At 48.5% G+C, this 26,826-nt stretch overlaps 1 protein-coding gene across 4 annotated transcripts in view; it reads left to right on the forward strand.

Annotated features, from left to right (window-relative positions):
• tns1a (tensin 1a) overlaps window positions 1-26,826 on the forward strand; it is a 62,999-nt gene that overhangs the window by 23,945 nt on the left and 12,228 nt on the right. For all 4 annotated transcript variants that reach the window (XM_034612937.1, XM_034612946.1, XM_034612955.1 and 1 more), the window contains exons 4-17: window positions 7,625-7,663; window positions 8,650-8,691; window positions 12,007-12,056; window positions 12,273-12,444; window positions 12,522-12,572; window positions 12,670-12,792; window positions 12,878-12,942; window positions 13,333-13,416; window positions 15,421-15,533; window positions 15,624-15,684; window positions 15,785-15,860; window positions 15,998-16,142; window positions 17,057-17,128; window positions 17,235-17,360. In XM_034612937.1, coding sequence (XP_034468828.1) covers window positions 7,625-7,663; window positions 8,650-8,691; window positions 12,007-12,056; window positions 12,273-12,444; window positions 12,522-12,572; window positions 12,670-12,792; window positions 12,878-12,942; window positions 13,333-13,416; window positions 15,421-15,533; window positions 15,624-15,684; window positions 15,785-15,860; window positions 15,998-16,142; window positions 17,057-17,128; window positions 17,235-17,360 — 1,219 coding nt within the window. The remainder of the gene's footprint in view (window positions 1-7,624; window positions 7,664-8,649; window positions 8,692-12,006; window positions 12,057-12,272; window positions 12,445-12,521; window positions 12,573-12,669; window positions 12,793-12,877; window positions 12,943-13,332; window positions 13,417-15,420; window positions 15,534-15,623; window positions 15,685-15,784; window positions 15,861-15,997; window positions 16,143-17,056; window positions 17,129-17,234; window positions 17,361-26,826) is intronic.

The following is a 26,826-nucleotide window of genomic DNA, read 5'->3' on the forward strand; positions in this document are numbered from 1 at the left end:
GGTGTGAGGGATGTGAGAAAGAAGGGAGGTTATTCCTGCTGGCGTCGTCCTTTTCTATCCTCTGTTGTGTTTTCCTTGTTGTTTTTCTTAAAAATAAAAAAGCGCAGCCCTGTCGAGCAGCTCTGGTCACACGCTGCGGTTCTACTTTTAGATCTAACGGATCCTTCGTCACACAGGAGAGAATCCCGGGGATGTTCTGGCTGTGAGGAGACTGAGATTCTCCCGTTTCATCTGTCGCTGCCTGAGATCCTCCGTCTGTCGGCCTGCGCTCACTCTGACGTAACTCGGGTCTGAACCGTTCCACAGACGGACGTGGGCCTCGTCCCAATTCAAACTCACTGTTTTCACTTTTCACTAACTGACTTTAAAGTATGTTAATGCACATTCCGAACTCAAAATAAGCCGGGCCTCCTCCTCCTCCTCCTCCTCCTCCTCCTCCTCCTCGAGGTCAAGCGTTTTGCGGCCCTGAGTTTTAATCCCGGCATCCTGACGTTTTTTAATCCGCATCCTAACATGTGTGGATGTGTGACTTGAATTAGACCTCTGGCAAATGACATGCTCCATAAACTGCAGCCCAGAAGCTCTTTAATATAACAGGGACGCTTTTTACCTCCTACTGTAAAACACAGAACTATTTATATCGCTCAGTCCGAAGTTTTTAGTCGCTAAATTTACTTTATCCTCAGCAGGCTTCCATTCCTCCCTTTTTAAAAGGGTTTGCAGAGGCCGTGTTCCTCCCGAGGTTTTTCTGTTTTTATTCTGCTCCGTCTGCCGAGAGCAGAAAGTGCACGGAGCAAAACCACAATCACGGTAAGACGTGCGTAGAAGCGAGGACGAGGAGCGCTCAAGAATGTTGGCACGGAAAAGAGAGAGAGCATCCAAGCATGAAAGTGAAAAAGGTAGAGCAAGAGAGGGAGAGGTGGAGGGCGAGGGAGGGGAGAGAGAACGATGAGACACACACAGACACACACACACACACACACACACACACACACGTTTGCCAAACCTCCTCATTCCTCAGCAGCCCTCCACAGAGGCGAGTCTGTTTCCCCGACGCAGGCACGTCACATCAAAGAGCGGCCGCTGCACGTCTCCATGGCGACGCCCTCGGCGGTATGGATGCCGAATGGGGAGATGGCTCTGGCAGACAAACCGTACCGGCGGCGTAATAACCGGGTGCGAGCAGATGACCGATGGCCCAATTTACCTCGGTGTTCGTCTGGAGGTCAAGAGCCGAGTTCCCCCCCCCCCCCCCCCGAAGTGTCCAGAGCACCGGCGGGAGGTCGGCAAATATGTTCCCCCCCGAGGGTTTTCAAGTCTCTGAGGGTTTTATCTGTGTGTGGAACCAAGCTGCTGTCAACAGGTAGAACTGGAGCTTCGCAGGTTTGCACCAACTCCAAGATGCAGTTTCCAGGGTTTGTCTTTTTAAAGATCAGGAAGGAAGAAGAAACTAATATTTGTCCGGAAAACTTACACATAACTTTGTGAAAAGGTTCAACAAGGAGTTTTTGAGCCCAAATATGAATAACGTCACTATGAATAATTCGATATAAGATAAGATAAGATATAAGACATGAACATTTTCTTTATAATTACTTCATATTTATCTTAATAACAAACATTTTGTGGACGTATTTATTTATTTTGTCAGTCAACACATTTAACTTTGCAGAGGGACCTGAACCTTGAGGAGGTGAAGTTAACGTCACAATGAGTTATTGACAAGTATGAGCTGAGGAACTCTTCTTCTTCTTCTTCTTCTTCTTCTTCTTCTTCCTCTTCCTCTTCCTCTTCTTCTTCCTCTTCTTCCTCTTCCTCTTCTTCTTCCTCTTCTTCCTCTTCCTCTTCTTCTTCTTCTTCTTCCTCTTCTTCTTCTTCCTCTTCCTCTTCTTCTTCTTCTCCCCGTGTCAACAGCGACAAGGAGAGGGAGGCAGGGGTGAGACAGAGGGGAGAGAGAGGGAGGGATACAGTTACTGTCTGCCCCCGGATGGCTCTTGCTCTCTCGTTTTGGGTACCGGAATCATAATGAGCCCCAAGCCACTTTCTTGGCCTTATATAGCGTGTTTCAAAAACTTCTTGGCAGTTGACGGGAGGAAGCGGAGCCAGCAGAATAAAGACTGGATCCCGGTGCAGTCCGCAGGCTGCGCACACACACACACACACACAGAGCAGTTCAGTAGCTCTCTGGCACACGTTTGGGATTACTGCTGTTGTTTTGAGTGTGAGAGGAGGAAGAGGAGGAGGAGGAGGAGGAGGAAGGCGTCTGTATTTGGTGCTCCCTCTCTTGCCCTCTTTCTCTCCTGGAGGGGGGTCCGAGGGCAGCGAGTATGCAGAGGTAGAACGAAGACAGAGGGGGAGAGAGCTGAGGAGAAGTGGCACTGGGCTGCAGGTAGGAGCAGATCTCCACATGCACACTTTGTGTATTTCTAATTCTTTGCATTCTTCTTTGGCCTGAAAGACTCTTCAGACGAGACGCTTCATGAATTCCCAGTGTTGGTTTGTGCGAAGGGGATTTTCAGATGTCATTTCAGCTGCTTGTCTCTCTGCGTGCTGAGGATGTGGGTTAGTCCTCCATCATGGGAACGCTGCTGTGTGGAGCATTTTTTCCGTGACCCGGCGAGCAGTGATTTGTGGCGGGAGCGTCGCAGCGACCGGTCAACACGGCAGGCAAACACGTGTTTTCTCTCCCGGCGTGACCCGCGTCTGCTCCGGCATCGCAGGAGATAAAGAAGAGCAGCTGCTCGGGCAGATCTTCTTCTTATTCGTCCGCTTCACTCTTTCTCACACTCCTTCTCTCCGACACCTTCGAGAGGGGATGCAGGCGGATAATGGCGGTCGTTCACCTCTGACCTTCAGCCAACACGGCGGTAAACACGAGCGGTCGAGAGGTCGCGGCGCTTGTGTGTCCCGTCTCCTGCTGAAGAGCAAACAGCAAAAGGAATGCAGCTTCAAATATACACAATTTTCTTTTTGCTTCATTTTTCTGGAGCGTTTTGGGGGTTTTATTCCGAGACGTGACGTAACCTTGAACCTGACGCTCACGCCGTGACATCACGCTCTTCATACCGGTCGTAAGCCTCACGGGAAATCGCTCAGCCACTTTCTCCACCTTGTCAAAAAGCCTGTTTAACTGCCAGACGAGCCCTAACTCATGTCTCCCTGGTGTCTCGTAACGTGCGCTCTGGAGGAGTGATGCTGTGGAGCCGCCGTTCATCCATCCCTCTTCAGCTATTAGTCTCTTCCATCTGTCATTCAGAACAAACCCCGTCTCCTTCTGTGCGTTTCATCTCTCCACACATCGGACAAGTGGCAGAAGCTCGTCTTTCCTCTCACGTGTTTTTGAATTTGAGGATATTCTGTCGGTTCCTTCACGAGAAGAGAACACAAAACGACGAGTTCTCCAAACTATGTGCTGGTGAAGTGTTAAAAAAGCGTTCACGACTGGGGAGCATGGCATTTAACTCGCAACCACACAAGAGGCCAACGCCTGAATTAGTCGAGCCTGAACCTCCCTGCGAACTTATTTCTGTCAATAAGAGGCAAGCGGCTGCAGCAGAGGAACAAAGAGCAGTTCAGATGAAAAGAAAAACAAAGTGTTTCCTTGTAAATCTGAAAGAGGAGTGAATGTAGATCAGGAAGGAGGATTCCTTGTTTTCTAGAAAGTGTTTTATTGGACGTGTCCAAAGTTGATTTTGGCTTCGGTCGTTGTTTCTTTACTCTCGCTTGACTCTGCTGTTAGTGGTCACATCCAGCAGCCCCCCCCTAATTAAACAGGAACCGACAGGCTAACGCCGTGCGGAGCCGACCAATCAGCTGCTTCCCAGTTACGATGAAAACACGCTCTCTGCTCGATGAAGCCTCGTCGGGCCTCAGACTCGACACCCGCACGTCGGTTTGGAGGTGAAGTAACGTCAGAGCCTTTTGTTTCACGATGATGACTCTCGTTGTTTGGTCTGAACCAGTGAAACAGTTGTTGTCGGAGATTGAGGTGGTCGACTCTTCACCAGGAAGTCCGTCGCTCGGTGGATATCACGCCGCAGACACAACATTCAAAGAGCTTTGTGTTTTTCATGTTGTGGGGAAACTCTGATTGTGATACCGTGTGCTGGTGGACGTCAGGGGAAGCAGCTGGCAGGCGGCGTGTTCTAGTTCCAAGAACAACTATTTAGACTTTTTGTTTGTACACAGAAAGTTCTTCACATCCTGTTTGTCCCACAGCCTCTGAAACAGCAGCAGGACGTTCACGTTCTGGACAAACTGAGGTCGACAGCGTCTGTTCTCTCTTCTGAAGATGTTGAATCATGAGATTGAATATCTTGTTGTGTTTTGTAATTATGTTCTTATTCCTCCCTGATTTAAATCTCTCCATCGCACAGCTGATGTTTGAACCCCTGTTTGAGCTTCGGTCCTTATTTGGAAAGTGAGGAATTAACTTTCCCAGCGCGGCAGCGGCTCTGTGGGCAGGAGGAGTGTTGGAGGAATTCAGAGTGTGGTCGGACCAACGGCCAAGAGTTATTCATCAGAGCCAGTGACATGATTTATACACGTGTGTGAGATATCAAAGATGTTTATCACATCTGCAGAAATCTGAAATTCAGAAACGGTGAATGAGCTGAAATCATCGCGTTGTGCCAAAGTTAGTGAGCAGCCGGTCGTCTCCCTCCTTGTCAGACGCCGCTGGTGGGAGGTGTGAAGTGTGAGCAGCAGCGTGTTAACTCGCAGTGATTCAGCTCGCTGGCTCCAGACTCTCTGATGTCGTGCAGCTGAAATCATTAACGCTGATCCTCGCTCTCGCCGTGAGGACGAGGGCGGCTCAGTGAAACTCACCTGAGACGTTTGACCCCGTCTGCTCACCCCCTAATGAGGCCTCTCGGCTGGGTACAGATTGCAGCGGGGCCCCCTGCGGTGACTCGCTTGACTCCTTGTTCTGGCTCAGTGGCTCCTCAGACGCCCCTCGTGACCTGAGGAGATTATAAACTCGCTGTTTTAAAACCCTAAACCAACCATGAGTCCCTTTGTTTCTGTCGCTGCTGGTTTCTCTCTGTGGTCTGACGGTAGCTGGGCTGGGAAGTGATCGGGGAGAGACGCACGCCGAGGTCAAAGAAAAGGTCAGCGTTGGTTTTATTTAAGAAACTGGACTTTATTTCTCCACTTTTCTCACCTTTGACGGATCAGAAACAAATATCGGAGCTGGAGATGCCAGAGAGGAAGCTGCACAAACAATAACCGAGGGATGAGTTTCAGGTGTTGCTCTGGCCCGGCGCTGAGGCGTGTGGCGGGCGCCTCTCGGAGACGCCTCCACTTTTATCCGTCTGAGCGTCTGAAGCTCATGTGAATCCTGCGTTAGTCCGTCTCTGCAGCTGCAGCCTCCATATATGGCTGAAGTCAGGGGATGTTGTTCTCTCGCCCTGCTGCACAGCGATGTGTCGAGAATTTCACTGAGACACGGCGTGTGGAGGAATGTCAGATTAAGACCATGGCGTGTGTGTTAGATCTCCGCTGCCTCGTGTGATTTATCTGCAGAAACATGTTCTTAGAGGGATAAACTGTGATTCACACGGATGCTGCTGTTTCTCTGGATGTGGAGTTGCCACGGTAACTCTTCCCCTTAGATTGATACTGGAGGAAGTCGTCGTCGGGACATTTGCAGAACAGCACCTCCTGTCAGCGGTGAATAAAGGCAGAGGCTCCTCGTTATGAGGCCCCGGGGCCACTGGGGCCGCCGGCGCTCATGAGTGTCAGCCGCGGCCCCGGGTTAGTTAGAGCAGTGAAGAGCAAACCAGAAACTTCATCGTTGGGTTTCAGCTGCGTTGCTAAAGAGCACATCAACTGCTCGGATAAATATATATTCTCTCATGATGAAGACGAGGCTTGAATGAGCCTTTTCCTTCCTGAATCCACTTCCCATTCGCTTTCCAAATGACCAACAACTTTTTCAGATGCTGTATTTTGCAGTTAACAGGGATCAGGCTGGAGCTGCCTTTTATTAAACGCTGGATATTAAACTGTCACTGATACTTTGAGCCTCGTAAATCTGCTCCGTGAAATCTCCTTTGACGTTTTTTCTTCCTGCACGCGGCCTCGAGGAGGATCTGACTCGAGTCCTGAAGATGTTGGCGTTTAAATTCAGATTTTTTACGGTTTTAAAAATGGCGCTTTACATCGACCGCTGGCTGATTTCATGATGCAGATCAATGCACGACTCTGTATCTTTACACACTATCACACACCCTCCTGCACTAGGTGGGACCTGGACTCTTACACTTGATGATGATCACATTACAAAGTCAATGATTGTTTTCTGGAGCAAACTAATCACTTCCTTCCCGGCCCTGCGTCTGCTGCCCGCTGATATCGCTCGCTCTCGTCCTCGCGGCTCGTAAACATCCATCGGCCCCGCAACAAACACGCCACATGCACACGTATGCATGTGGCGTGTTTATGTGCACACGTGGAAGTAAATACAATCAAGTGGAAGTGGCTCAGTTTGCAGAGGGCGACTGTTTACGCATCGTAACGAGTGATTTGTGCTGCAGAGGCCGATGCAGACTATTAGGAGCCTGTGAGCAAACTGTTTGGAGAACTAAATTGTCCTGTGATACCCTGACTGCTATTTAAAGAAGCTGCATTGCAACACAAGGAAGTCAATACCGCTCTAATTCTGAGGTGATATTATAATTAGGGGACAAGCGATACTGTTGCTGGGAGGTTCTGGAAACAGGTAGCGGCTCGGAGCTCTGCCTCTGCAGCACCTGTGTGGCACCGGGCTGCGTCTGCTGCGAAGGCTCCAGGAAAAACAGGTTGTTGTGGAGACAGGAAGTTGTTAAACAGGACATACACAGCCGAGGAGTTTAGCTTCTCTTCCAGTTTCAGCTTGAGACTGTTTGGCAAAGAGAGAGATGAGTTGTTAAATCATTTTCAGGCAGCAGTAAACGCCAAAGAAAGCATCGTGCGGTTCACGTCACGGTGGAGGAATTTCAGAGATCTGGTGGTGATGAAATGAACTGTGGAGATCTGTCCAATTGAGATAAACTCTATAACAATAATCTATCTATCGATTTGTTCCATTTTCAAACACCAAACATTTGATGAATTCAGCTTTTCTTTGTCTGATTCGATAATAAAATGAACGTATTTGTGTTTTAGAGGCTCCGGCAGACAGAAGGAGTTCACGTTCGACTCTGGGAAAGTGCTCCCGGTGTTTTTCATCCTTTGCTTGTGTCAGTGCTGCCGTCAGGTGGCGTCGTTTCCTGGGTCGACCCGTCTGTCACACTGTGAACTGTGCAGTCCAATGGTGGATTGTTTTCTGCACAGGAACCAGTTTCCATGTGGAGTCAGAGCCAGAAGTGATTTAGCCCAGAGAGGCCCTGACATGTTTTCCCACGCAGAGGACCGGTCAAACGAGGCGGGGGCTATTTCTGTGCTGCTGAGCGTGATTTGGGGAATATTCAGGCATTCAGGGGGAAACATCCAAAGACGTCTCTGCTTCGCTTTCAAACCGTCGCCCTGAAGTATCTTTAGATTTTAGTGGAGGCTTCTAGTTTACGACGGATTTAAAACAGAGGTTAGGTTCAGTTCAGGATGTTTTTCTTCTCTGGTCTCATCTGTGTCTCCTCTTCACCAGGTCACCACATCATGTCAGACCACGACCAACTATGAGGTGGTGAGTAAACCCCCGTGCACGTCTCTGTGTGTGTGTGTGTGTGTGTGTGTGTGTGTGTGTGTGTGTGTGTGTGTGTGTGTGTGTGTGTGTGTGTGTGTGTGTGTGTGTCATGTGTGTGAATGTGAGCACAAATGAGGCCGTAAAGGAAACTCTTCAAGATCTCGTTGACCCTTGAGATCCCGGTCGTAACGCTGAGAGGCTTCCTGGAACTGTGGGGGAAGCACACGCACACACACACACACACACACACACACACACACACACACACACACACACACACACACACACACACACACACACTGGGAGCAATGTGAGGTCAGAGGTCAGAAGCTGTAACCATAACAGCTTCCTCTGTTTCCTCAAAGGAAAATCCCAACAGAGCAAACTTGAGATTTCATCGTTGGAGTGGTGATGATAATAATGACGACAATTTAACCAAATGCAGAAAATAGACTCTACCCTCGTCTCAAACCTTCCCAGATTCCCTTGAGCAAGGCACCTCCCTCACAGCTATGACCTAACATGATACTGACAGTGATGTGTTGATCCGAGTTTGTCCCGTTATATGTTTTCCCCACTGGTTCTGATGAAAAGACCAAATTAGGAACATTCCTCGTCCACAGGAACGACCTATTGACTTTGGACTCGTGTGTGTACGGAGCTCGCATCAGCTGAGACGCTGCACCTTACACTCAGTGAACAGATGTGTGTGTGTGTGTGTGTGTGTGTGTGTGTGTGTGTGTGACGGAGAAAGTGTGTATGGATCCGGGAGAGAGACATCGGTGAATAGAGCGAGTGTGGTGTGTCCAAGAGAGAGAGAGAGAGAGAGAGAGAGAGAGAGAGAGAGAGAGAGAGAGAGAGAGAGGGAGAGAGAGAGAGAGAGAGAGAGAGGTGTGTCAGGGAGTCTCTCGCTCTGCGTCTCCGTCTCATCCTGTCACTCACTGTGGGAGAAACACTGAGTAACTGACTGTGTCTTCTCTCTGCAGCCTCCCACTCCTCAGCTGCCATTAAAGCATGTAGATACACCGGTAAGTGACGCCTCCCCCCCCCCCCCCCCCCTCACTGCTCACAACCAGGAGACATGCTTTAAAATGCTGCTGCTGTTATTGCAACAAAGCGCTGGAATAACAATCATCCACACACATTTGTGTTGACTCATTATCACCATATTCACCACATGTTCACCATCGTCCATTCATGAAATACGCCGTGTCGTCGTTTTGGTGAGAAAAACACGACAGGAAGTGACAGGGACTCCGTTGATGTCACCGGAATAATTACAGCCGCCGTCACTGTTTCATTATTTTCAATTAAAGGCTGTCAAAGCTCACGACGGCACCAGGGGGCAGCACCGTGCAGAAAGTGAGAGCTGACCAATCAGAGCCTGAGATACATTTAGGTTTTAGGTGAGAACTTAAACATTCAAAGTTTTAATATTTGATTTAAGACAAACTATCAACAATAGAAAGTGTCATGAATCATTTAAATGCATATTGAATTAATTGCTATTAGATTTATCAACAAAATAATTGATGATAATTCAACATTTATTATTATTTTAGTGGCAGAGCTTCTGTTCGGTGGCATATTTGCGTCCCACCTTCCAGGAAGAGGAAAGTTGCAGCGGCGTCTGTTCTCACCAGTTCACCGAAGCCTCGTCTGTGCCGAGCGCTCGCTGCCAGGCGCCCCGGCCCACGAGAGTCGGCGTGCACGTAAAAAAAAAGCTCGACGCCGCTAAACCATCAAGAGCTTCCAGGAAAATAAGAGAGGAGAGATCTAATGCTAAAAGTAAACAGTTTATTTAAAGGCGGCCGTCAGAGAGAGAAGAACACGTTGGCTTGTTTCAGATGTTTGTAGATTTCAAGCGTCTCTCTGTCACGGAACCAGAAGCTGCGTACCTTCAGAAGATGAAAGCAGCCCTGACTTTCCTCTCTGAGTCATGACGGCCGGTGTTTGCGTCAGTCGTTGTCTGGATGTTTAGCTGTGTGATGACTCAGAGTCAGATTATAAACACAGATCTGTGTGTGCAGCAGCTTGTGTGGGAGATGAATTCACATTCTGTGCGTTCACACACGAGCAAACAGGAGAGACGGCGACGGGATGATGAAGGGAAACAGAAAAGAAGGAGAGGAGACGCAGAGAGAACGGACTTTAAACCATTATTAGAGAATGTGGAGCATTTTAAAAAGAATCAAAAGCATAATGAGATAACTTCATAAACCTAAAGATACATAAGTTCATTTTAAAAACAACTATCACAGCCATATTAATATCATTTACTTTATTAAAACCTTACAACTTTAACCAGAACCTTTGCGTTTATATTAGTTGCATCATCATGTCATGTTGCTTTCACTTCAGCCTTTTTTTTTTCTGCCGTCCTCTTCATCATGTTGGGGTTTTCCATACGTGTGTGTGTGTGTGTGTGTGTGCGTGTGTGTGTCTGTGTGTGCGTGTGTGTGTGTGTGTGTGTGTGTGTGTGTGTGTGTGTGTGTGTGTGTGTGCACAGACTGGTGAGGTGCTGATGTCATGTTTTTTTGGCTGCAGTCCACATAGGATATATTCACAGTGGTTTCAAATCCAAACGCCCCGTCGTGACCATAATTGAGACAATGTGGGGGGGCTCTTCGGGGTCTCCCAAGTGCATTATGGGGGATTATTTCGTGCCTCAGGGGAGGACAGAGTGACGACATTCACCCGATTTCACAACAGTGGTCACGACAAACTGCTTTATTGTGAAAATGATTATACTAGATTGTTGAGGATAGTTCAGGTCAGACACATTTACACTGTTCGTCTACATCCAGAATACAAACACATGGGTTGGGAGGAAAGACACGGGAGGAACGGGGGGGGGGGGGGGGGGTGGAGGAATAATGGGAGATAATGACGCTGAGGGAGGAGCGGTCCCAGAGAACAGACGAGAGGAGGGAGGAGAGAAAACAGGAGAAACTCGAGGGAGGAAGGAGGAGAGCGAGGAGGCATCATCATCATGTGACATCATCGTTCACGGAGCGAGGGAAACAGTTTTTCTCACGGAGGGAACTCCTCGTCTCAGAGCTCCATGATCCAGGTCCTGAGGCTCGAGACACACGAATCCTGAACTTCTGAAACATACTGAGCTGTAGTTTATTATTGATAAAGTATTAAGTTGAGTTGGAAACATGAGTTTCTCTCAGCTGCGTTCAGCCTGGAGGTGGAGCTCTGGGCACCTGTCTAACAAGGTAGGACACCCCCACACAGGAAGTACACACTGCTGTTATGGAGATGAAACCTTTTTATCTGTTTTATTTAACGAAAGCCTACTATGATAATAACGTAATAATAATAACAATAAAACATATATATTGAATAACGTGTAAAACCAGGATTACCTTCAGTTTCCAGCTCAGACAACACGTTGAGGTGTTTTGTTCTAAATGAGGCGTCCACTTGGTTTTCATGCGGCGTTTCCAGTTCCCGTGTTGCAACGCGACAACAGATTGCTCCTGTGATGTCACACCTCCTGCAGCCGCGTGCGAGCAGACGCTTTCACTTAGAAAACACCAGCCCCACATCTGGTTCCTGTCAAATCGCTGAGCTGCAGCTCTCAGGGCCGGGATCAGCTCGGTCAGCAGCAGCACGGCGAGCGTCACGGCGAGCAGCATGGCGAGCAGCATGGCGAGCTTTGAGGCCGCGTGTGTTTAACCTTCCTGTGATGATTAGAGACCTTCTCTCTCTTTGATGAGGTTGTGTAAAGAAACAAAGGATTCGTGTGAAGAAGAGTTGTGTCGTTGTTTTGTCTTTTCGTTCGTCTTCATCAGCAGCTTCTGTCCTGCAGCGTCTCCTCTTCCTCACAAACATTCACTTAGAAAACTTCTTCTTCTTCTTCATCCTTATCTTCTTCTTCTTTGTCTTCGTCTCATTCTCCTCCTTCTTTTCTTCCTTCCTCTTCCTCTACCTCGTCCTCTTCTCCTCCTCCGCCCATTCATCTTCTTCCTCCTTGTTCATCTTCTCATCTTTTCTTTGAATTCTTCCTCACATCTTCCCTTCCTTCTTCATCACCTCCTTTTCTCCACCTTCATCTACTTAACTCTTTATTTGCATTCATCTTGTTCGTATCCTTCCTCTCTTCTCCTGCTTCTTCTTCTTCTTTTCCTCCTTCTCCTCTTCCTCTGTCCTTCCTCTTGCTGTTCTTCTACAAAAACATTTGTTTGTTTCTGTGCTCTGACTTTTCCCTGATACGTTTTGTCAGATTGTAATTCAGTTACATCATCATCCTTACCAGATGTGGGATACACTTATGAATCATAATCTCCCTCTCCCCCCCCCCCACCCTGTGTGTGTGTGTGCGTGCTCTCCAGGGATCTACCAGGTCCTGTAAGAGTGTGGAGATCCGGAGAAAGCAGTCCAGGTAAGACAATGCATCAGAAAAATATTTGTTCAGTTTATTCAGAATAAGTTAAAGTTATTTTCCTGCAGCAGAAACATGATGGAAGTTAAATCAAAGGGGGGGTTAGTGTTGGAGCTGGACGCCCGGCCTCCAGCGTCTCGTTGGGACAGAGCAGGCTGGATGTTCGATGCTGGGTTGAGAGATGTAGTGATGGTACGTCCTCCTCTGCCTGCGCAGGAGTCAGAGTGTGGTCCCGGCCATGGAGGAGAGCTATGAGGTGGACCTGGTCTACATCACCGAGAGGATCATCTCCGTCTCCTTCCCCGCCGCCGCCGAGGAGCTCAGCTACACCAACCACCTCAAGGAGGTGGCGACGATGCTGCGCTCCAAACACGGAGAACACTATCTGGTGAGAGACGTGACGTTCAACGACACCAGATTCAGAGTTTTCATTCGTGTTTACACTTGTTGTTTCTGTGATTTCAGATGCTCAACCTGAGCGAGCGGAGGAATGACTTAACAAACCTAAACCACAAGGTACACGTGCACACACACACACACACACACACACACACACACACGCCTGCCTCATGAAACCACACGGGTGAAATCATCTGAATATCCCCCCCCCCAGGTCCTGGAGTTCGGCTGGCCTGACCATCATGCACCGGCGCTGGACAAGATCTGCAGCATGTGCAAGGCCATCGACACGTGGCTCAACGGAGACCCGCGCAACGTGGTGGTGCTGCACAACAAGGTGGAGCAGCCACCGTCCACATCCAGAAACATCTCAACACCTCCTGTGAACATGTGACTGACCACGCTTTCCTTCTGTGTTGCAGGGGAACCGAGGCCGGACGGGGGTGGTGGTGGCAGCGTACATGCACTACAGCAACATATCTGCAAGGTACCAGCCCATAAGCAGACGCAGCTGAGGCAGGGGGGGGGGGGGGGGGGGGGGGGGGGGGGGGGGGGGGGGGGGGGGTGTTCAGTTTAGAGGAAGTAGAAGCTCAGAGGTTTCGTGAGGACGGGAGCGTCAGGCCTCGAGGTCTGAGACCTGAAACACTGATGTGATTATTATGACAAAACACAGAGTTCTGGTGGGTTTGTTTCTCTGGCTCCGCGAGGGGGGGGGGGCGACCCAAACGTGTTGTGCGTCCTAAACGCCAGCAGATGTTCGCAGGTGAGACGGAGCCAGGAGGATTTAAAGCTGCTGGGGAAATGACGAAGGGCTGCAGCATGTTTGTGAAACCTGGTTTTGACAATAACGCCGCTCGTCTCGTTGTGTGTGCTGCAGTGCTGACCAGGCGCTGGACAGGTTCGCCATGAGACGCTTCTACGAGGACAAAGCACTTCCTGTGGGTCAGCCGTCGCAGAAAAGGTCAGTTGTTACCTCACTTCCTGTTTGCTCACAACTGCTTGAAACTTTTTACGAGTCCTCTGCGGAAGTTTCTGAATTCTGTTCTGGATCAGAAGCTGAAAAGTGAGATAGAGAATATGCAGAAAAACATAATTCACCCATCTGCAGGTTGACATGCACCAAACGTGTCCGTCTCTGTTGTTTTAGAGGTTGAAACTGATCAGAGTCGAGGCTCGGCTTCGTCTTTCTGCGTTTTTTCAGAGGAAATTCTTTCCCTGTTTATCTCCACTTTAGTTATAATTGGGATAATTGTGAGTAAACGTCGCGGTGCGGGCTGAGCACGTCGGTCTGTGGGATTCCTCTGGTGTCTCCGGGGACGAGGCCGATCATTCCTGTCGTCTCAGGACATCGCAGCACATTTTCCTCTGATTCCTTTTCCATTTTTAGCCTGGAAGTGTTTTTGAAATAATGTCTTTTCCACAAACACGGAGCAAAGCAGTCCAGTCCAAACCAGACCCGAGCCACTCAGACCACGTGAGACTGCTTTTTGAAGCATTTCTTATTTTGAACACATAAGGTGTCAGCTTCTTGAAGGTCTGACCCCCCCCCCCCCCCCCCCCCCCCCCCCCACAGCTTCACCTGAGCTTCTCAGACGAGCAGGAAGACGATGACGAGGAATAAAGGAGGAACCGTCGGGGGACTTAACACCACTTCATTTCAGCCGGCCGCTCTCTCACACGTCTATAGGCCCAACCTCTGCCCTGCTGCTATTTCCTGCCTCAGATATAATTATCTCTGCCCCTGGAGTCGGCTGGTATTATGGTCTGGAATGTGTGACATTAACTTGAGGAGCAACAGAGGAGTTCAGTTCGAGAGATGGAGGCTCCAGAGTTTGAATCAGAGGTTTCACGTGTGGAGTTTTAGAAATCGGAGACAGTTCGTGTTTGTGAGAGTTCACGTCGTTTTTTTGACAGAAGCTGGAAATAGTTTAATGTTTTTGTGAATTCCTTGAGTCAGTATCAAGAGTTTTACATCACAAGATTCAGTGGAACCTGATTTTTCTTCCTGGTTTCAAACGCAGCCGTTATCATCGCATCATTTCCTGAGCGGAGCCGGAACTCGCTCACGTTCTGCCGCCTCCTGCTCTCAGTGCTGCTCTCCCGGCGTCTAATTGAATTTCAGTGAGGGCGAACCATCTGGTGGCTGACAGCGGAACAAGGGGGGGGTGTCTGCATGTGGCGACCCCGCGGTCGAGGTCACGTTTGGTACCATCATCAGCATCATCATTTACAACCAGACACCCTCCTCCTCCTCCTCCTCCTCCTCCTCCTCTAACTGTGTACTCACCAGTTCCCTCTGGTTCACAGTCGATGAAGGTGAAACAAGCAGGATCTGCCTGAACGACCCTGGATTCATGCTCCCAGAGGATGATCCCTCATATTTATTGGAGACCCCCTGACCTTTATTGTGATGCCGTCATTAGCTGTAACCATTTGTTCAGTGACAGGGTGTCTCTCAAAACGACTGGACATCCAGGAGGCAGAGATTCATTCTTCCACAGTCCTAATAAATAGAAAAATGTCAAAACACCACTTTTCCATAGAGGATAGATTTTAAATGATTTGACAAATGACCTGAAATCGACTGAAAGAGGTGATGACCTGAAGAAAACATAAACACAGCGCCACCCAGTGTACATAGAGGGTTAGGGTGTAATGTTGATGTCGAAATACAGTAAATAACAACAAGCTGTTTTATTATACCTTCATCGCTCGCCCTGCAGAAGTAATCACCAGTGGAGGGCGCTGTTGCTCAGTACAAGTTAAATAGTGTTCAAATTCTTTGCATTAAAAAACATTGCAGGTCGTTATGATGTCGAGGGGGAATTGTTTATGTCGTTAAAAGTCCACAGCTGATGCAGGCGGCTTGATGCCGACAGGGAGCATTCACAGCCTGAACACCTGGACCGCTGCCTCGACCTGGTTTAATATTTAACTCTGACAGCTTCCCTCTCTCCTCCTGCAGGTATGTGCGTTACTTCAACGGCCTCCTGTCCGGACACATCAAGATCAACAACAAGCCTCTGTTCCTGCACCACGTCATCATGCACGGCATCCCCAACTTTGAGTCCAAGGGAGGTGTGTATCTCTGACTGCAGACACACAAACACACACACACACACACGTCTGTCCTCTGCAGCGTGTCTCACTGCTCTTGTCCCCTCGCAGGCTGCCGTCCCTTCCTGAAGATCTACCAGGCCATGCAACCGGTCTACACGTCAGGAATATAGTATGAACGCTTGTCGTCGCAGTCCAGCGTCGTTTGTGTTTGAATTCAGGAGGAAGCTGAGGATTTTTTAACACATTGTTGTTTCATTCTCCAACCACAGTAACGTGCAAGGAGACAGCAACACCAGCATCTGCATCACCATCGAGCCGGGGCTGCTGCTGAAGGGAGACATCCTGGTGAGATTCTGATGTTTGAATGTTCCCAACATGGGAGGTGGTTTGAGACGAGGAGAGAAACTCAAGTTCAAAGCATTCTCACAATCTGAAAATATGAAAATTGAAGTACTGATGACTGTATTGATCTTTGGCCGCAGCTGAAGTGTTACCACAAGCGCTACAGGAACGCCACCAGAGACGTGGTGTTCCGGGTGCAGTTCCACACCTGCGCCATCCACGACCTGGGGGTGGTGTTCGGGAAGCACGAGCTGGACGAGACCTTCAAAGGTAACGGCTCTGCGGGTGGGTGTGTTTTCACACTTTTCTGTGTTTGTGTGTTTTGTAATCAGAAGGAAGAGCACAGTGTTTGTGTGTGTGTGTGAGATATGAGAGCTGAGAGAAATGAGAGAACAGGTTTATTAACATTCAAATACCTGAACGGCTCATCGAGGCCAAAACACTCAACTGAGGAAAGAACGAAGAAAAATGTAAAACAACACACGAGACGTGACAATCGCACAAATCGACACAAAATGTGACCTCAGGACGAAATGTTAGACTCCAGAACTGATGCTTTAATGTGTGTTTGTGTGTGTACTCGTGGATTTGTGTGGATTTATTGCTGCAAGTGTGTATTTCAAACATCTACATGTAACATTAGGATTGTGAAAAGCTGAACGAATCAGTGTTAGCATCACTGAGGGTGAGTCACGTGTTGCTGAGGTCGTCAAAACTGCAAATAATACAGTGAAGAAGCTTTGTGTTGTTTAGGTATTATTAGGAAAGTTAATTAAATAATAGCAGAGTAAATATAATTAATTAATAAGCTTTTTAACATGTTACAAATCTAACCTTTGTCGACATGTTTACAGAACTGTTTAAAACGTTGCTTTAACCCTTTTCTCCCGACATTGTTTTATTCTAACATCTTTAACAACATTTTTAACCTTATGTTGAATTTTTTTCTCTGTTTAGGGTTTAGGTTATACAATATATTAAATATATCACACTGCGTAGTAAAGAGCGCCCTCTGCTGGTGAGGGCAGCTCAGTGTTTACTCAGAACATTATTGATGAATTATTGATTCACTATGGTTTTATTTTTTAAGTAAAAACATGTATTTGCTGATGTGTCATCTGTGATCTTTGGACACAACCACATGTGTGATTCTTGATCATGATTATATATATTTATCATATGATTGTGTCTCTGTGCAGATGAGAGGTTTCCAGAGTACGGGAAGGTGGAGTTTGTTTTCTCATATGGACCAGAGAAAATCAAGGGTAAAGGTAAATTGTCTTTTTTTTATTCTACAAAAAATACTGAATCGGATCAAATGAGCCCAGACGCCGCGCGAGGAGGAACCCGTTACCCATCATGCCTTGTGGTCCTCAGGCCTGAGCCACCTGGAGAACGGGCCGAGCGTCTCGGTGGACTACAACACCCAGGACTCTCTGATCCGCTGGGACTCGTACGAGAACTTCAACCAGCGCTGGGAGGACCCTGCGGACAGCGAGCTGGGTACGTCCACGCACACACACACACGCACACACACACACACACACACACACACACACACACACACACACACACACACACACACACACATCACCCTCCCCCAACCTGTCAATTAGACCTTTAAATAGCTGCTGCAGAAATAGGGGGCGTCAGTCGCCCTGCTACTGGCTGCCCCCTCCCCAGGGGGGTTGTAACCTGAACCACCGACGACCCCCCCCCCCTGCTGCCAAGTCCAACGAGCGCCCGAACCCTCCACGTCCCTCCACGTCCCTCCACGTCCCCCCACGTCCCTCCACGTCCCTCCACGTCCCCCATGTCCCTCCACGTCCCTCCACGTCCCTCCACGTCCCCCCACGTCCCTCCACCAGAGCTGGTGCTGCTGCTTCGGACTCACGCTCAGGAATTTCTAGTTTTTTATTCAGGAATTCCAAAGACGAATACTTATAATATAAAAGGTTTAGTTTTGTTCTTCATCTTAAAATCTTCTGTAGGAACTGCAGGAGAAACTTTTCCCACAAACGTAAATATGCCCCCCCCCCGTAAACAAAGGCTACGTTAATTTAAAATATACTTAAATTAGTAGAACTTAGTTTCTCGATCTTCTGCTGTTATCGTTCCTTCGCACGTTTATCAGTTTGTCCCCTTTTTGAATTCTTCCACGTGCAGTAATGGAATAAACAGCGGAGCATGTGACATCACCACGTGACATCATTCCTGGACTAAAGTGACCACATGATTAAGTGTCTCGGCTTCCTCGAGGCCCCCGTGTGGACACTTGGTGGAACTGCCAGCTTGTCAGCGTCCCCCTGGATCCGCTCAGCGATGATGAGATTCATGATCGCTGCTGTTAATCAGAGAAACAGGACAGGGGTCTCTCTCTCTCTCTCTCTCTCTCTCTCTCTCTCTCTCTCTCCCCCCCCCCTCTCTCTCTCTCTCTCTCTCTCTCTCTCTCTCTCTGTCTCTCCCCCCCCCCTCTCTCTCTCTCTCTCTCTCCCCCCCCCCCCCCCTCCCTCTGTTGAGTCAGGACTTGGCAGCCGTTGTGGTGCAGCATCCACTCTTTCTTTTTTTTTCACGGCGTCGCAAAGACCCATTTCATTTTTATGAACATCCCCAGAGAACCGTTGCGGTAATTGCTGTGTTGCAGGAAGGTCGCCGGGAATCGCCGGGGCTGCAGGTTTGATCCTAATTGAATGGGCGGCGATGTTCGCAGCACTCAGCAGAAAAAAAGAAAAAAACTCTCAGCCTCTTTATTCATTTCTCTAATTGCAGCGTTGGCTCGTGCGAGAGCTGTGACCGTTCAGATGAAGCTGGAGAACTGAACTGTGGACCTGCAGCTGGACGAGCTGCAGCAGATCTGCACCAGTTCTCTGTCAGATCCAAGTTCTACCCACAGCCCTTTGATTTATGACCCCACGCACTTTGTAGTTTTATTTTTGATGAATAGCAAACGACCACAAAGGGACAAGGTTTGTCCGTCAATGTATAAAAAGATGACGAGTAAGAGAGAGAGAATGTTAATCAGGTGTAAACACATATCTGAGTTGGCAGGTGAGCTCTGATGCCTCATGAATTACACTGATACCGTAAACCTTGTGACAGAATGGACTATTTTTACCAGCCGCCGCCGCCGCCACCGCACACTGGACTTAATCACTCATGAGGCATCGCTCGAGGAATCCAGACTTGTTTATTTGCGAGGCTGTTAAACGAATGTTTTGTCCTGAGTGCGTCCCCGACCCCCCCCCCCCCCCCCCCCCCCCCCCCCCCCCCCCCCCCCACGACCTTGGGAATCTGCCGGCTGAGAGGACTCAACGAAAGACAGGAGTCTGAAACGCGTCTGTGGGATTAGGCAGCTTAGAGCCGAGGTGCTCAGAGGAACAGGAGCAGATTCTTCCACTGAGGGAATCTGGGATGGAGCAGTTGTTGGTGTGTGTGTGTGTGTGTGTGTGTTTACAGTTTGTGTCGTGCAGTTTTTACAGGCACGCACATCCGTCTGTCGCGCGGCAGTAAACGTCCGTATTGGTTTAAAGTCCTTTGCAGTTTATTTAACGGGGTTTGTGTGCCTGTGTGTGCACCTTGTGTTTGTCGGCTGGCCTTTGCTCCACTAATAGCCCTGTGGCCCGGTGGCAGCTGCTGACCCGACAGGTCAAACCCGTCCAGAGGCCACTGTTCAGGACGCGGAGCGGCCACGCAGCTCCTGGGCAGGAACACTTCATGGAAAACACACACGGGAAACGACTCAATTCCAGGTTATAGTCGGATCCCAAAGTCTGGTTTCACAGGGTGCGTGAAGGCGACAAACAGGATGTGATGACATGTTGTTGATTCCTCAGGTGGATCTTCATGGATCTGGTGAAGTGTGTGTGATGTGGTGCAGCCAAGTTTCTACTTATATTCATAAACTCTTCTTTCAACATCTTTATTCTATGGAATGGATGTTTCCACAGTTTCTGATTGGACTTGAATTTCCTGTTGGAATCAAATGATCTGTTAAGTTTGACATTAACCACTGAACGTAGAGCCACAGCAGAGTGAGTGTGTGTGTGTGTGTGTGTGTGTGTGTGTGTGTGTGTGTGTGTGTGTGTGTGTCTGTGTGTGTGTGTGTCTGTGTGTGTGTGTGTACAGTGGGGCAGCGGCCCAGCGACAGTCTTCCTTGTTCTCCGCCCTCCTCCCTTATTTGGCTGCGGCCGATCCCTGAAACATGTCTGGAATAACTGGATGGAGACAGACAGACCGAGAGAGACAGACACAGAGACGAAGACGAGAGCAGACGTCTACAGAGATTAGACAAAGTTAATATTCTTTAAAGTTTGAATAGAGAAGAGAAGAAGAGTAAAGAATGAAGTGATATTGAGGGGAGCAGCTGAGCAGCAGCGACTGGTGAGTAGCACTGGAAGATTTTAAAATTAGAAACTTCTGCATGAAACCAAGAGAGAATTCAAATGTGATTCCAACATTAAAATGCAGAATATGTGTTGTTGTTGCATCAGGCAGAAAACACAGCACCTCTCACGTCCTGACGAGGATCTTTGGTCCGTTCGCTCTCTGCAGACTCCAGCGTCTGTTTGTCTGTTTGTTGCGTTTCCATGTCAACGTGGTGGCGTCCTGCGTGTTTGGCGCCTATATGGTATAAAGTGAGTCATGGAGCGAGGCGATTTGTGCGTGTGGAACATTTTATGAGCAGGCTGCAATTTGGGTGCACCAAAACTATTAGGGCCTCTGGTCGGGAGCTGCATGTGACTTCCAGAAAGTTTGTGCAGGGACACGGTGCACGTGTGGAATCTGTCCCCCCCCCTCTGGACCATCAGGGAAGCTGGAAGCTTAGGATGCAGGACTTTGTATTTCCTATGTTTGCTTGTATTTGATCTACATCTGCATTTTTAATCGTGATTTTCACTTTTAAAATTAGAAATATCCGAGCGTCTGATGAAATATTGACCTCACGGATACACAGCAGGCTCCACGTTGAACTCGGTTGTTCAGAGATGGATTTCAGGGATTTGAATCCTCCTCCTTCTCGGTGGACGTCCTGCTGACAGGACGCTGAGCTGCAGCAGCAGGTTCAAATCCCAGCTGAGCCTGTCCTCGTATCTTAATGCCTCATCTTCCTTCTGTCTGTCTCCATGTGGCGTTCCTGTCGTCTCTCGGCCTCGCACGCCGACTTTGTCTTTTTCTATTTGCACATTTTATCTTATCCCTGAACGAGTCTTTGTGTTTAAAAGTTCTAAGTCGTCCCGTGTCACTGAATCTACTCATGAGTCTATACATGTGCAGCACAGAGAGTTCTCTGACTCTGGGGGTTAAACGTGGCTCCTCAAAGAGGCGCAGCAGCCAGATTCTCTTTTATGACAGCGGCTGATCCTCGTCCGTGACAGAGCGATGATCGGACACAGGCACAGAAAGACACGACAGATCCTCAGAGGCCAGAGATTCACCGCGACAGCGTCCTGCTGATTTATGTCTGCAGCAGCATTACGACACATCAACAGTTAAATTTAGATCCTGTTCATGTGCAGGGAGGAAAACCTGAGCTCTGGGTTTCAAATGATGTCACACAAATGTTTGGTGTCGGATAAAATGTGGAACATTCAAACTCCACGATGATAAAATGTTTTACAGACGAATGTTGATCGTTAAAGTTAAAGTTTCCTGCTGAACATTGGAGATAAACTCTGGGTTTTTAATAAGTTCTGAGTGTTTTTAACTGATCTCAGTTCAGCTTCGCTCTTCAGCTGCAGCTGGTTGTGACAGTTGAAGCTGACTCTCAGTCAGTTCTTCTCACAGGAGATGGAACCCACTCAGCAGAGTCACAGAGAACAGACGTTCAGGGAGAGAAGGAGGAAACTTTCTCCTTGTTCACACTCACTTTCATCCAGCTGCTGCTTTAAGGTGGAAACGATGCCTGAAGCTTTTTGAAGCAACGACAGTAACTGAAGAACCAGCAGCTTCATCTGTGTCAGAGAGAAGGAGACGAGTCGTCTGGGATGCGGAGCGGCGTCTGTCACTCAGAGGCACAGACCGTCCACAGACCGTCCACAGAGCGTCCACTGACCGTCCACAGAGCGTCCAGCAGGTAGCTTTATGACTCAGACCACAGCCGGGTGGATGGATGACATCAGCCTGGAAACAGTCCTGGAGACAGACACTGATACAGACACGTTACCTCAAACTGTGACAGCTGGACGCTGAGTGATGGATGGAGCGAGGGGCAGACACAGCAAATATAAAACATCCACAGTTTTCCTTGTGCCCGTCACTGATACGCCGACCGTGACACGTCCCCCCCCCCCCCCCCGATCGACTGACACGTCTTCCTTTATGACGACGTCTCTGTTTCTCTCAGGCTCCGCTGCGAGAAAACCACCGAACTCAGAGCTCACACACGTCACGCAGACTTTAGAGATAGATCATGTTTAGGGAAAGATGTTTATTTGCACTGGAAGATGAAAATGTGGCAGATCTGTGGATTAAAGCCACACACACACACACACACACACACAGTCCTCAGTCAGCTGCCAGTCAAACCCCCTGTTGGCGTGCAGACTATGAAAGCTGCGATGTCGCATCCTGCTGTGAGATGCCGGACGACTCGCTGACATCCCCACGTGCACGCACATGGAGAGTCGTGCGTGCACATGCCTGCCTCTGAATGTCAGTGCATGTAAGCGTCACGAATGTGTGTGAGTTCAGAAAAGACGGAGAACAATATGAAAGATCTTGTTCTGCGTGAGATAAAAGATGAATCCGGTCTCCGTCGAGCTCTGAGGCTTCAGCGTCCAACTTTAAATCAAATCATTTTCAAATTGTGTCGTACTTCCACGTCTTTAATCGGATATTAATCCTTCGAGAGGCTGACAGATGTATTTTAATCTTTATGCTTCCTGGAGAACATGTGCTTCTCTTCCTCTTCGTCCTCTTCGGAGCAAAGTGCTTCACTTTTCCAAACCTCCCAGTTTGACTGCCCCAGGTTCCTCTCACCTCTGCACCTCCACATGTAACCTTCCTCCTTTAAATAGCTCTCGCTGCAGACGCCTGTACGTGCGTGTGCTTGATGTGCATGTGAGTTCGCAGATGCATTTATAAACGTACATGAAATCATACACCAACTCCAATAAAACTATGATCGCAGATCTCAGGCTCATCACACGACCCTGTAATCATGCGTGTTTCTAAATTTACACGCGTCTGCATTCAGTGAAAAAGGGTTCGGTCCGTTTTATAAGGTCATCGTGTGAAGAGTGTGACGCTCGTCTTTAGGTTTCACCTCTGGAGACGTTCTGTGAGAAGACTTCACCGTCACAACATCGTTTATTTTCCTCTACGTTTGAAAAGAGCGAACACAAAGCGTCGCTAGCACTTCCTGTCGGGAACGGTTCCACCTCGTCGGCGCTCAGAGAAAAGAAATGGTACTCTTCACCATCACTGCTTTTCTGTTACTAAGCAACCGACCGCGGAGACAATCTACTTCCTGTTGACACCACATGAACAGTGACAAAGATGACGTTCATTTAATTGGTTTCACTTTCGAACGTCTGAAGTTGTATCTATTCTGCGTGTGATGACTTTGAGGTATAAATAAAACGTCCGGCTCCAGAATAATCCACAGACCAGGTTGTCCCCGCTGTGTGCGTCCCAGTTGTGTTGCTCCTCCATCACTGTGTGTGTGTGTGTGTTAATGTACAAACTGTGTGTAGTCCACGTCCCAGCGGCTCCGTCTGCAACAACACGTCGTCTATTTATACTGAACCATCGGCCACGGGTGTTTAGATGGGTTTAATGGCTGTTAAGTTATCGAGAACGCAGGAGGAAACACTTAAGTGTGTGGTGTGGGGGGGGGGGAAGCACCTGTCACATAACAGGATATAGAGAATGGACAGGTGTGTGTGTGTGTGTGTTTAAATGCTATATATATATAATAGATTTATATTTTTCAGATACATTTATCAGTCGGTCTCTGTGAGTCTTTCACGGACGTCACATCACTTTCTGCGTTTCCTGATATTTAAACTTGTATTTTACAGAACGGTGTAGAGAAGATCTCGTGTTTATTATATTTATTTTGCTCGTCAGCAGAATCACACACAAACGACACTTCCATTCAGATTCCACCTCCACGCAGACGAGCGGCTGAACGGGACTCTGTCCTCTGAGGCCGAGAGCGACGTGTCACCAGCTTCACCTCAGACAAGTTCTTCTATTTGTGGCTTTGACGACTGATGTGAGTCTGCTGACACCAGAAGAAAAGGATTATATCTTCACTTAAACTCTGACAAACATGAAGTCATGTTCCTGGTCATTTAACTTTCCACTTCAGCTGCGACGTGCTCTGTGGTTTTCCCAGTTTCTCTCTCTGGCTCCGAACGGAAGAAAACTGACGAATATCTGGTTTGCATGTTTTAGATTAAAAGAAACTGCAAATTACTGCTGATGTTTTTCTAAAAAGCCAGAAAGCCGACGGGGTGATTTCCTGCTTCCCGACAGTAATTACACCATCAAACCATAACGGCCTTTTAATCTCACAAGTCCTGAGAACCTGTGATGAAGCCCCGACATCCAGCAGCGGAACTTTTATAGAACACAACACTGAATTTATCGTCACAGAAACTTTGAGTAGGAGAGATAAACTCTGTGGTGCTGATGTGCAGGATTAACAGAAATAGCTTCTCGTCCTGAAGCAGAGGTGGGGGAGATTCTTGCTCGAGGGCACGTCAGCAGCCCAGATGGTTTCAGACCGGCTGCTGCTCATCGCCAGGGGTCGTCCGGGGGTTGAACAAAAGAAACGGTCCCAACCTGAGTCGAGTCAGACCCGTGTTTGTTTCCCGTTCATGACGAGTGTGGGGCAAATGTAAAGGATGTGACCTCACCCCCCCTCCCCACTAACACCACCACCCTCCTCCGCTGGTGAGCAAAATGGACGTGACTGAAGAGAATCACTCCACAAACATTCACACGTGTGAGTCAGAGCCAAGAATAAAATATAATCTATCAGAGAGATTAAACCTCAAACTGCGGAAAATGATTCACTGAGAAAATGTGGAAACTCTCACAATGTTAAAGAAAGTGAGAAACTCCAGTTCTACGGATCCGGTTCTTCACCAAAAGTTTAACAAGTTCTTTCCCGACACAAACTTTCATCTTTACACCAGTTGTGTGGAAACCCGTCTCGTGGTTCTCACAGAATCCTGCTAACGAACAAACAGACAAACTCACAACAGAGATCATTCATTCTGTGGGAAACGCTGGCAAAGAATAAAAAAAAACAGTTTAACAGAGCAATAAAAAAAACATAATTATATGTTTCTTGCAACTGTTTGATTAAAAAGACCTTTAATCAAAGTTTAGGTGAATTTGCGAACGTGCAAGACATTTCTTCAAGGATTCGGACGATTTGAGTTTGACGAGCAGCTCCGTGATATCTGAGAGTCTGTGAAGTTGGTGAATCACTGGAAAACTTTAATCATGTTCCCTGGTAGAACCATCAAAATGCCTGATGCCCAAATGTTGCATTTTGCTTTGTGTCCTGGACGAGCCGCCGCACGTCAGACGACACTGTCCCGTTTCACCTCAAACAGCAGCTGGAAGAAAGACTCAAAGACTCAAAGCTTCGCTCGTCATCTTTTATGCACCAGAACAAGAACAGGGCCTCCACTGTCGTGCAGAAGGTCGGGGGGTGAAAGGACAGAACGAGCTCAGCTGCTGGGAACTCTGGACCTGAGAAGTTCTAATGCTGTCGCTAATCTGAGTTTAAAACCTAAGTTCAGGATTGATTAGCTGTAAAGACGTGTGCAGATCTCAGGGTGGGGGCAGCGGGGGGAGCCCCTGGGTGAGGGATCCCCCCCCTGGTGATGTCATCAGGCAGAGGTGCTGCACACAGATGGCGTGGGAGTGTCAGTTATGAGAAACAGCAGCAGGGCGGAGGTGGAGGTCGGCGGCGGCGGCGGCAGCGGCGGCGGAGTCCCTCCCCCGGCTGCCGGGAACAGTGGAGGGATCATCCCCGAGTGCCAGCTCAGCCTCGGTGGTGCGGCCCCGCCTCGCTCCACTGGAGCACATGTTGGGTGACAGGAGGATATGAATCACAGGGTGAGAGGAGAAGCCCACAGGCAGAGAGCTCCGAGGCGACTGCTGGACTCTGGATGTTTAACTGACCCGTGGACCACCTGAGGCTTCTTGATCTCAGTGAGGAAGAGGACACTGTTCTTCCTCTCCTGACCTGCAGGTAAGGAGGAGGCTTCCACCCAGAGATATTCTTAGGATTTGGATATTCAGATATTAAAGAAGCTGGTGCTCGCTCTCCATAATACAACTTTTAAACTGAAGGGGGAACGTTCCTCTCCAGTTTTCACTTTAAATCTAAAACAAACCTGGAGTCGTTTACAGTGAATCTGTGTTTGGTCATGAACAACCAGCACAGGAGCCGAGCTGTTTCCAGCCTCCTCTCCGTGCTGTCACCACGGAGCCGGGGAGCTGTTGTTGACAGGGGTTTTGAAATAGCTGCAGCCGAGTGATCCACCATCTGTCCCGGGGGGGGCAGGGAGTCGCTCAGTTTGGCACATCCCTCACATGAGCCGGCCGCCGGCACATACATGTGTGGATTTGCAGAATTACGCCTGTGAATGGGAAGTGTTTTGATTGAGCTGGTGCACGTGTGACTCTGGTGTCTCGTGGAAGCAGAGCAGTGTTTTACAGTTCGGTGTCACTGCCGTGTGATTAACACGCTCCACACACACATGATGACGTGTTCATGGGCCACTAACGAGTGTTTTTAATCTCTGTGCACAAAATAACTCTCATGCAAAACTCTTCTTGGGGGTTTTTGGCCCTGATTTCAGAATGCACAGACTTCGCTGAGTGTTTTGTTAAAGCTCACAGACTTTTAAGGAAAGTTTCCTTCATCCGAGGTGCAGCCAGGCCAAAGGAATTTAAAGTCAAGCTCTGCCCAGTTTGCTACATGCACCAAAAATAACACAAA

This window comes from Hippoglossus hippoglossus, chromosome 2, assembly GCF_009819705.1.
Source record: "Hippoglossus hippoglossus isolate fHipHip1 chromosome 2, fHipHip1.pri, whole genome shotgun sequence".
NCBI lineage: Eukaryota > Metazoa > Chordata > Actinopteri > Pleuronectiformes > Pleuronectidae > Hippoglossus > Hippoglossus hippoglossus.